The sequence below is a fragment of the Petromyzon marinus genome, unplaced genomic scaffold (genome assembly GCF_048934315.1).
Source record: "Petromyzon marinus isolate PM22_M1 ecotype Great Lakes invasive population unplaced genomic scaffold, UKy_Petmar_22M1.pri1.0 PM_G_Scaffold_7, whole genome shotgun sequence".
Classification (NCBI taxonomy): domain Eukaryota; kingdom Metazoa; phylum Chordata; class Hyperoartia; order Petromyzontiformes; family Petromyzontidae; genus Petromyzon; species Petromyzon marinus.
In genome coordinates, this window is record NW_027423024.1 from 3,275,750 (window position 1) to 3,287,766 (window position 12,017).

The following is a 12,017-nucleotide window of genomic DNA, read 5'->3' on the forward strand; positions in this document are numbered from 1 at the left end:
CCCTCACCTCCCTCTCTCATCTCCCTCACCTCACCTTCCTCCCTCACCTCCCTCACCTCCCTCACCTCCCTCACCTCCCTCACCTCACCTCCCTCACCTCCCTCACCTCCCTCCCTCACCTCCCTCACCTCCCTCCCTCACCTCACCTCACCTCTCTCACCTCCCTCCCTCACCTCCCTCACCTCCCTCTCTCACCTCCCTCACCTCCCTCACCTCCCTCACCTCCCTCCCTCACCTCCCTCACCTCCCTCACCTCCCTCACCTCACCTCCCTCCCTCCCTCCCTCCCTCACCTCACCTCTCTCACCTCCCTCCCTCACCTCCCTCACCTCACCTCCCTCCCTCACCTCCCTCACCTCCCTCACCTCCCTCACCTCACCTCACCTCACCTCCCTCACCTCCCTCACCTCCCTCACCTCCCTCCCTCACCTCCCTCACCTCCCTCACCTCCCTCACCTCACCTCCCTCCCTCCCTCCCTCCCTCCCTCACCTCACCTCTCTCACCTCCCTCCCTCACCTCCCTCACCTCACCTCCCTCCCTCACCTCCCTCACCTCCCTCACCTCACCTCACCTCACCTCCCTCACCTCCCTGACCTCCCTCCCTCACCTCACCTCCCTCACCTCCCTCCCTCACCTCCCTCACCTCCCTCACCTCCCTCACCTCCCTCCCTCACCTCCCTCACCTCCCTCACCTCCCTCACCACCCACCGCAGGATTGACGACTGCCCCCCCGTGTCGATGTGCCGCCCGCCCACGCCCGCGACCCGCGACCCGCCCGGCACCGGCACCTCCGTCGGCCTCCCGGCACCGGCGCCCCCCGACGGCCTCCCGGCGCTCCGCCGGGCCCCGGGCGGGTCGCCCCACGGGCGAGCGGAGGGCCGCGCGGGGGCCGGGGCCTCCTCCGGCGCGAGGGGGGGGGAGAGCGGCCCGTGAGAGCGTCGCCGTTCCGTCGTGCGGCGGCGACCTCTCGGCTCGCTCCCGGTTCTCGGAGGGGGGGGGGCGGGGGTGGGGGGGGGCTTGTGGGACGGCGAGCGAGAGACCCCCGAAGCCCGATTGAATCGGCGGCGTCGGGAGCCCTCCGTTGGCGTCGCGTCGCGGACCCGGTAAACGAAAGCGACGTTTCAAACGAAGGCGGAACGACGCGTCAGGCGGTGAACGTCGTCGCCGCCGCGAATCGCCGAACGGTAATCCGGAGAGAGAGAGAGGGAGAGTGGGTAGCGGTGGGGGTGGTGGCGGTTCCGGTTAGACGTGCGATCACGATTTCAATTTTGTCAGCGCGTAGCTCCCAGCGGCGAACGTGCCGCGCGCCTCTCTCGCCCGCCTCCCCCTCCACCCCGACGCGTGATCGGTCGATGGTGGAATCGGCAGGGCGGGCGGGCGAGCGAGTTGGGCGAAAGGTTTGTTCAGTGTCGGGGGGGTTCCGGATTAGAGAATCGAATCTTAAAATCTGTCGATTTTTGCTTTAAAAAATAAATAAATAATTTGCACAATTTTACCCCGCGGCTTATCGCGAGCCAAACCGCCGTGCGGCAGACGAGGGGGGCGTGGCCTGTTGGGGTGGGCGGGGCACGGCGAGGGGGTTTCCGGCCTTCGCGAGGCTGCAATTGGCTTGTCGCGGGTGACTCCGTCCGCTCGCAAGCGAGTTTGGGTTCCAGAGGGGCCGTTCCCGAAGTCGCTTTGTTGGCGAGCCCAAAATTTGGTTCGCGAGTCCAACGTTGAGCCCCGTCGATTCGCTCGCTCGGCGCGGCATCGCAAGCGGGCGGCGGTGGTCGGCACGCTCCCGGCAACGGCGCCGCATTCCGCGGTATAACAGGCGCGTAGCGACGGGACACGTTGTACACGGTGACGGTGCACGTTGTACACCGTGACGGTGGTGATGGTGCACGCTCTACACCGTGACGGTGGTGACGGTGCACGTTCTACACCGTGACGGTGGTGACGGTGCACGTTCTACACCGTGACGGTGTCACGCTCTACACCGTGACAGTGCACGTTGTACACCGTGACGGTGGTGACGGTGCACGTTCTACACGGTGACGGTGCACGTTGTACACCGTGACGGTGGTGACGGTGTACACAGTGACAGTGTCACGTTCTACACCGTGACGGTGCACGTTCTGCAACTTGCCGTGTTGCTGTGGAGTTTCGTGTCGAGCTGAGGGGGTGGGAGGAACCCGCATTGAATAGAGAAGGGGGGAGGCTGGGGGGGTGAGTTGCCTCTTGTGGTCTGGAAGTTCACCGGCCTTGCCTCGGGCGAAGCCTCTGGGCGTCACACACAGTGACGCTTTTTCCTTTCGTGTTGAACCCAGAACACGGTGGGTCACGGCGGTGGGTCAAAGTCAACGGGTTCCTTTAGGAGGCTTTCACGACCGATATCATCCGCAACGGAGGTGTTTTGGGGGTTAGACGGCGTGAATATTTAAACGCGTCGTGAAAGACCCGCCAACCACCGGACGCAGCCGACGAGCAAGGGTTGTCAACGTCAACAGAACGTGGCAAAATTCGTCACCGGTTGTGCGCGTGTTTGATTGTGCACAGTCGTCTATTCGTTTCGTTGTTTTAGTTGACGTCATTAAATTTTTACGCGGAAATTTGCAAAAAAATGTATTCCGTGTCAACGCTCAAAACAAGTGGTGTGTGGGGTGCACAGTCGGTGGTGGAGATTCCACATCCCTACTGGGGGAGGGGCAGAGCCAAGCCACAACATTTACAATCCGAGTGCCGTGACGTTTCGCCAGTAATTACAACCGGCTTCATCAGGTCGACAGCCAGACTTGTGGAGCAGTCCACCAGTTTCGTTCCTTGTACGTAGCCGGCCGTGCGCTAACCGGAGGTGCGGAGCGGTGGCGCAGCGGTTAGCGCCACGCTGCACTGCGAACCCGGCGACCCACAGTTCACTTCCCGCTCACGGCCACCGGCACCGGCGACGATTTGTTGTCATCCGGTCCCGGGCAACCCCCTAGGTCGACTTAGCCTTACATGAGTAACCTGGTGCAGTGTGTATACATCGGCCTCGAGGGAGACAAAGGCAGCCGGGCGTGGTGCCGGCCACCCACCCCCTCTTGTTCTGTGCCGGCCTTCGTAGGTGCTGCTCGCTACACTGGGGGTCTTTGTGTGTGGGGTAGCACCAGGACTAGATGTGTGGAATCTGTCCACTTTTGGCTGGGTTGGCAGTGGTGAGCAACTTTGTGGGCTAGTGGTGAGCTATTCTCTCTGTGTGCCAGTGGTGAGCTGTTCTCTCTGTGTGCCAGTGGTGAGCTGTTCTCTCTCTGTGTGCCAGTGGTGAGCTGTTCTCTCTGTGTGGCAGTGGTGAGCTGTTCTCTCTCTGTGCCAGTGGTGAGCTGTTCTCTCTGTGTGTGCCAGTGGTGAGCTGTTCTCTCTGTGTGCCAGTGGTGAGCTGTTCTCTCTGTGTGTCAGTGGTGAGCTGTTCTCTCTCTGTGTCCCAGTGGTGAGCTGTTCTCTCTGTGCCAGTGGTGAGCTGTTCTCTTTGTGTGTGCCAGTGGTGAGCTGTTCTCTCTGTGCCAGTGGTGAGCTGTTCTCTCTCTCTGTGTGTGCCAGTAGTGAGCTGTTCTTTCTGTGTGTCAGTGGTGAGCTGTTCTCTCTGTGTGCCAGTGATGAGCTGTTCTCTGTGTGTGCCAGTGGTGAGCTGTTCTCTCTGTGTACCAGTAGTGAGCTGTTCTATCGCTGTGCCAGTGGTGAGCTGTTCTCTGTGTGTGCTAGTTGTGAGTTGTTCTCTCTCTGTGTGCCAGTGGTGAGCTGTTCTCTGTGTGCTAGTGGTGAGCTGTTCTCTCTGTGTGCCAGGGGTGAGCTGTTCTCTCTGTGTGTCAGTGGTGAGCTGTTCTCTCTGTGTGTGTGCCAGTGGTGAGGCCGTCGCCGTGCCGGTGAGTGGGTTAATCCGGCGTCTGCCGTTCCTCACCGCCCCCCAACGTCGCCCCCCACCCCGCCACGCCTCGTGTGCTGCTCTGTACAGCTCTCACACTAACAACAACTATTCTCTCCGCCTGATGAAGGCCGCTCGTGTTGCCATCGAAACGTCGTGGGCTTTTTTGGCTTATGTTATTTTCCCAGTGATTATTTAACATTTTTACTATCTAATTTTTGCCGCGTTTTTATTTTCTATCTACCGTTACTTCATCGAAAGGACCAAGAATCACCAATAAAACCCTCAAGGCCGTCCCGTGTCTCTCCGTGTCTCTCTGTGTCTCTCCGTGTCTCTCTGTATCTCCGCGTGTCTCTCTGCGTATCTCTCCGTGTCCTTGTCTCTCCACGTCTCTCCGTGTCTCTCCGCGTCTCTCCCTGTCTCTCCGTGTCTCTCCGTGTCTCTCCGTGTCTCCGCGTGTCTCTTCGTGTCTCTCTGTGTCTCCGCGCGTGCTCGCTGCGCGTGGAGCGACCCGCGTCACAGACTCACGCGCTATCTTCCTTTCTCTTCGCCGCCCGCCCGCCCTTCTCTGTTTCTCCTCCTCCTCCCTCTCCGTGACCTCGTAGCCCATCGAGTCGACGAGCGACGAGCGGCCAAATTCAACGGCGCGCCGGCCAGCGGGGTGGAAGGCCGGACACACTGGACATACAGGGGAGGGTCGTGCGTGCGGGCGTGTGGGCGGGCAGGCGGGCGGGCGGGCTCGAGTTCCACTCACTAACTCACCCGCTCACCCACTCACTAACTCACCCGCTCACTCAGCCATCCACTCACTCACCCAACCACTCACTCACCCACTCACCCGCTCACTCACCCGCTCACTCACCCGCTCACTCACCCATCCACTCACCCACTCACTTACCCAACCACCCACTCACCCACCCACTCACTCACCCACTCACCCACCCACCTACTCACTCACCCGCTTACTCACCCGCTCACCCGCTCACTCACCCATCCACTCACCCACTCACTCACCCAATCATTAATTTTTTCCCCCCAAAGACGTCCAGCAGGGGCACGGGGCGACAGTGAGTGCCACCGACAGTCGGGTCGACATTCTCGTCACAACAGACGGTCACGTGGGCTGGCGGCACCTGACGACGGCACGTGGGCCAAAACGTTGGACACCGCATTTGGTAGAATCGGGTGACATTGCTCATTGCTGTGCCAAGGTGCGACTCGAAGTGGTCTAAGTAGTGGCCAAACAGCGGAATAAAACCCATCGCATTTAGAGGATATTGTCCCTTGTGATGCTTTGAATGTTGAACTGTGTCCATGTACATACAGAACAGAACAAACATACTCGTGATTAAAAAACACAAACAAACATTAAATTCCGATTTAAAGCTTTCGTGACTGCAAGGATTCATCTTCTTTGGTTCTTTCGGTAAAGTCACCACCACGTAGAATGAGAATAAAATAATAAATTGATAAAATAATAAAATAACAATAAAATTCTCACGACGTTTCGGCCCAAACACAGGGTGATGCCACTTCAGGTTGTCCGTTAGTTCTGCAAGATATAAACCCCACGGCGAAAGGTCTCGAGACCTCCCACGAGGCACAAATCAGACCGCGCGGCGTTGCAGCGGCGGTTTCTTATACGAACTACTCAAAATGTTACCTATAGCAAAGTCTTTTTTAAATGAAAAATCATTCTCATGTCCAGCTGCCTGGTGGGGTGGCGCCCCACCGCCCCCTAGTGGACTAAGTCAGACACCACCCCCACTGCCCCCTAGTGGACTAAGTCAGACACCACCCCCACTGCCCCCTAGTGGACTAAGTCAGACACCACCCCCACCTCCCCCTAGTGGACTAAGTCAGACACCACCCCCACTGCCCCCTAGTGGACTAAGTCAGACACCACCCCACTGCCCCCTAGTGGACTAAGTCAGACACCACCCCCACTGCCCCCTAGTGGACTAAGTCAGACACCACCCCACTGCCCCCTAGTGGACTAAGTCAGACCACCCCCACTGCCCCCTAGTGTGTGAACACGCACCACCACCACTGCCACCACCACCACTGCCACCACCACCATCACCACCACTGCCACCACCGCCACTGCCACCACCGCCACCACCACCACCACTGCCACCACCGCCACTGCCACCACCATGACCACCGCCACCACCGCCACCACCACTGCCACCACCGCCACCGCCACCACCACCACCACTGCCACCACCACTGCCACCACCACCACTGCCACTGCCACCACCACTGCCACCACTGCCACCACCACCACTGCCACCACCACTGCCACCACCGCCACCACCACCACTGCCACCACCACTGCCACCACCGCCACCACCACCGCCACCACCACCACCGCCACCACCAACACCGCCACCACGACCACCACCACCGCCACCACCACCACCACCACGTCCACCACCGCCACTACCACCACCACCACCGCCACCACCGCCACCACCACCACCGGCACCACCACCAACACCACCACCACTGCCACCACCGCTACCGCCACCATGACCACCACCCACCGCACCTCAAATGAGTACCTGGTGCGGTGTGTAGTAAACATCGCCAGGAGGGAGACAAAGGCGGCCGGGCGTGGTGCTGACCACCCACCCCCTCGTGTGCCACAGTGCCGGTAGCCCTCATAGGTGCTGCTACTCGCTAACAACACTTGCCCCTACAGTCTGTTACAGGCTACACAGTGGGGAATCTTTGTCTTTGTGTTTGTGTGTGCCTGGCCCCGCCCTGCCTCACCCACCACAGCCAGAACACCTCGTCACACACACAGCGTGACGAGGTGTGAACACACACAGTGTGACGAGGTGTGAACACACACAGTGTGACGAGGTGTGAACACACAGTGTGACGAGGTGTGAACACACACACACACAGCGTGACGAGGTGTGAACAAGCACAGCGTGTGACGAGGTGTGATCACACACAGTGTGACGAGGTGTGAACACACACAGCGTGACGAGGTGTGAACACACACAGCGTGACGAGGTGTGAACACACACAGCGTGACGAGGTGTGAACACACACAGTGTGACGAGGTGTGAACACACACAGTGTGACGAGGTGTGAACACACACAGTGTGACGAGGTGTGAACACACACACAGTGTGACGAGGTGTGAACACACAGTGTGACGAGGTGTGAACACACACACAGCGTGACGAGGTGTGAACAAGCACAGCGTGTGACGAGGTGTGATCACACACAGTGTGACGAGGTGTGAACACACACAGCGTGTGACGAGGTGTGATCACACACAGCATGACGAGGTGTGAACACACACACAATGTGACGAGGTGTGAACACACACAGCGTGACGAGGTGTGAACACACACAGCTTTACGAGGTGTGAACACACACACAGTGTGACGAGGTGTGAACACACACAGCATGACGAGGTGTGAACACACACACAGTGTGACGAGGTGTGAGCACACACAGCGTGACGAGGTGTGAACACACACACAGCGTGACGAGGTGTGAACATGCACAGCGTGACGAGGTGTGAACACACACACACAGCGTGACGAGGTGTGAACAAGCACAGCGTGACGAGGTGTGAACACACACAGCGTGACGAGGTGTGAACACACACAGCGTGACGAGGTGTGAACAAGCACAGCGTGACGAGGTGTGAACACACACAGCGTGACGAGGTGTGAACACGCACAGTGTGTGATGAGGTGGGAACACGCACAGTGTGACGAGGTGTGAACACACACAGTGTGTGACGAGGTGTGAACACACACAGCGTGTGACGAGGTGTGAACACACACCGTGACGAGGTGTTAACACACACAGCGTGACGAGGTGTGAACACACAAAGCGTGACGAGGTGTGAACACACAGCGTGACGAGGTGTGAACATGCACAGCGTGACGAGGTGTGAACATGCACAGCATGACGAGGTGTGAACACACACACAGCATGACGAGGTGTGAACACGCACACACAGTGTGACGAGGTGTGAACACACACAGTGTGACGAGGTGTGAACACACAGTGTGACGAGGTGTGGACACACACAGTGTGACGAGGTGTGAACACACACAGCCTGTGACGAGGTGTGAACACACACAGCGTGACGAGGTGTGAACACACACACACAGCGTGACGAGGTGTGAACACACACAGCATGACGAGGTGTGAACATGCACAGCGTGACGAGGTGTGAACATGCACAGCGTGACGAGGTGTGAACATGCACAGCGTGACGAGGTGTGAACACACACACAGCGTGACGAGGTGTGAACACGCACACACAGTGTGACGAGGTGTGAACACACACAGTGTGACGAGGTGTGAACACACAGTGTGACGAGATGTGGACACACACAGTGTGACGAGGTGTGAACACACACTGCGTGTGACGAGGTGTGAACACACACAGCGTGACGAGGTGTGAACACACACACAGCGTGACGAGGTGTGAACACACACAGCATGACGAGGTGTGAACACACACACAGTGTGACGAGGTGTGAACACACAGCGTGACGAGGTGTGAACACACACAGCGTGACGAGGTGTGAACACACAGTGTGACGAGGTGTGAACACACACAGCGTGACGAGGTGTGAACACACACACAGTGTGACGAGGTGTGAACACACACAGCGTGACGAGGTGTGAACACACACACAGTGTGACGAGGTGTGAACACACAGCGTGACGAGGTGTGAACACACACAGCGTGACGAGGTGTGAACACACAGTGTGACGAGGTGTGAACACACACAGCGTGACGAGGTGTGAACACACACACACAGTGTGACGAGGTGTGAACACACACAGCGTGACGAGGTGTGAACACACACACAGTGTGACGAGGTGTGAACACACACAGCGTGACGAGGTGTGAACAAGCACAGCGTGACGAGGTGTGAACACACACAGCGTGACGAGGTGTGAACACACACAGCGTGACGAGGTGTGAACACGCACAGTGTGTGATGAGGTGTGAACACGCACAGTGTGACGAGGTGTGAACACACACAGTGTGTGATGAGGTGTGAACACACACAGCGTGTGACGAGGTGTGAACACACACCGTGACGAGGTGTGAACACACACAGTGTGACGAGGTGTGAACACGCACACACAGTGTGACGAGGTGTGAACACACACAGCGTGACGAGGTGTGAACACACAAAGCGTGACGAGGTGTGAACACACACAGTGTGACGAGGTGTGAACACACACAGCGTGACGAGGTGTGAACACACACACAGTGTGACGAGGTGTGAACACACACAGCGTGACGAGGTGTGAACAAGCACAGCGTGACGAGGTGTGAACACACACAGTGTGACGAGGTGTGAACACGCACAGTGTGTGATGAGGTGTGAACACGCACAGTGTGACGAGGTGTGAACACACACAGTGTGTGATGAGGTGTGAACACACACAGCGTGTGACGAGGTGTGAACACACACCGTGACGAGGTGTGAACACACACACAGTGTGACGAGGTGTGAACACGCACACACAGTGTGACGAGGTGTGAACACACACAGCGTGACGAGGTGTGAACACACAAAGCGTGACGAGGTGTGAACACACAGTGTGACGAGGTGTGAACACACAGTGTGACGAGGTGTGAACACACACACAGTGTGACGAGGTGTGAACACACACACAGTGTGACGAGGTGTGAACACACACAGTGTGACGAGGTGTGAACACACACAGTGTGACGAGGTGTGAACACACACACAGCGTGACGAGGTGTGAACACATAGTGTGACGAGGTGTGAACACACACAGTGTGACGAGGTGTGAACACACACAGTGTGACGAGGTGTAACACACACAGTGTGACGAGGTGTAACACACACACACAGTGTGACGAGGTGTGAACACACACAGTGTGACGAGGTGTAACACACACACAGTGTGACGAGCTGTGAACACACATTGTAACGAGGTGTGATCACACAGTGTGTGACGAGGTGTGAACACACACACAGTGTGACGAGGTGTGAACACACACACAGTGTGACGAGGTGTGAACACACACACAGTGTGACGAGGTGTGAACACACAGTGTGACGAGGTGTGAACACACACATTGTAACGAGGTGTGAACACACACAGTGTGACGAGGTGTGAACACACACACAGTGTGACGAGGTGTGAACACACATTGTAACGAGGTGTGATCACACAGTGTGTGACGAGGTGTAACACACACACAGCGTGACGAGGTGTGAACGAGGTGTGAACACGGAGTGATTGGGAACCCAGCAATAATGATCATTTCATTCACGCACGACTTGACCGTGGTAAAATCCTCTATACAAAAATAATAATTAAGGGGACGTCCATAAATGACGTCACGCGACTTTGGGTCATTCGGTAAAGTCACGGATAAAGGTTTCAAAGGAAATAAAATTAACTACGACGTTTCGATCCCAACACCAAGAAAATGAATTCCTGCAGTCATGAAAATTGTATTTCTTACACTTGGCCAAAATAATGGGGTGGAGGGTATCGCGTGATTTCAAGAGGAGATTTTATATACACACCACCACACCTGGCTAAAGCAATTAACCACTCAATTAATTAAGGTGCTAAGTGGAGGCACGTGGCTGGGCTAAACCATTTAAATACTCACGCGCCACCCGCTAAAGCAATTAACCACTCAGTTAATTAAGGTGCTAAGTGGAGGCACGTGGCTGGGCTAAGACATTTAAATACTGACACGTGACACACCAGCTAGGTACTTTGAACACAGCACGTGGCTGGGCTAAGACATTCAAATACTGACACGTGACACCCGCTAGGCACTTTGAACACAGTACGTGGCTGGGCTAAGACATTTAAATACTGACACGTGACACACTCGCTAGGCACTTTGAACACAGCACGTGGCTGGGCTAAGACATTTAAATACTGACACGTGACACACCAGCTAGGCACTTTGAACACAGCACGTGGCTGGGTTAAGACATTTAAATACTGACACGTTACACCCCCACCCCCACACGCACAGCAGCGGTGGTGGTGGTGACGGTGGTGGTGGTGGAATCTGCTCCTCCGCTTCTCAGTTGACGAAATTTTTTTTTATCTGCCGTTGTAGCGATGGAGAATGTAAAATCTCCGCTGGAAGTGAGTAGATAACCCCCCCTCTCTCTCGTTCAGCGCTCCCCCATCTCTCCCCATCTCTCTCTCTCTCCCCCTACCCCGACTCTCTCCCCCATCCACCTCCCGTACCGCGCGTCCTTCATTTCCGCAGTTTTGACTTCAGCAGCCAAAGTGCGTCTCTGTGTTGTCTCTCTCTCTGTGTCTCTGTGTTGTTGCTGTGTCTCTCTCTATCTGTGTCGTTGCTGTGTCTCTCTCTTGTGTCTCTGTGCTGTGTCTCTCTCTCTGTGTCTCTGTGTTGTTGCTGTGTCTTTATCTGTGTCTCTGTGTTGTTGCTGTGTCTCTCTCTCTGTGTCTCTGTGTTGTTGCTGTGTCTCTCTCTCTCTATCTGTGTTGTTGCTGTGTCTCTCTGTGTCTCTGTGTTGTTGCTGTGTCTCTCTATCTGTGTTGTTGCTGTGTCTCTCTCTCTGTGTCTCTGTGTTGTTGCTGTGTCTCTCTATCTGTGTTGTTGCTGTGTCTCTCTCTCTGTGTCTCTGTGTTGTTGCTGTGTCTCTCTCTCTATCTGTGTTGTTGCTGTGTCTCTCTCTGTGTCTCTGTGTTGTTGCTGTGTGTCTCTATCTGTGTTGTTGCTGTGTCTCTCTATCTGTGTTGCTGTGTCTCTCTCTGTGTCTCTGTGTTGTTGCTGTGTCTCTCTCTATCTGTGTCTCTGTGTTGTTGTTGTGTGTCTCTCTCTATTTGTGTCTCTCTCTGTGTCTCTGTGTTGTTGCTGTGTGTCTCTCTCTATCTGTGTTGTTGCTGTGTGTCTCTCTCTATCTGTGTCTCTCTCTGTGTCTCTGTGTTGTTGCTGTGTCTCTTTCTCTATCTGTGTTGTTGCTGTGTCTCTCTCTTTGTGTCTCTGTGTTGTTGCTGTGTGTCTCTCTCTATCTGTGTCTCTGTGTTATTGCTGTGTCTCTCTCTATCTGTGTCTCTGTGGTGTGCCTCTCTCTGTGTCTCTGTGTTGTTGCTGTGTCTCTCTATC

General features: G+C 56.2%; 1 protein-coding gene across 3 annotated transcripts in view; it reads left to right on the plus strand.

Moving 5' to 3' along the window:
* Window positions 1-5,253, plus strand: part of LOC142920206 (coxsackievirus and adenovirus receptor homolog) — a 56,003-nt gene extending 50,750 nt beyond the window's left edge. Inside the window, exon 7 of one of the 3 annotated variants that reach the window (XM_076062684.1) lies at window positions 4,486-5,253. In XM_076062684.1, coding sequence (XP_075918799.1) covers window positions 4,486-4,951 — 466 coding nt within the window. In that variant the 3' untranslated portion in view covers window positions 4,952-5,253. Of the gene's footprint in view, window positions 1-713; window positions 4,175-4,485 lie in introns of those variants that run through there. The other 2 variants (XM_076062685.1, XM_076062686.1) reach the window with 2 other exon arrangements.
* The last annotated feature ends 6,764 nt before the right edge of the window (window positions 5,254-12,017 follow it).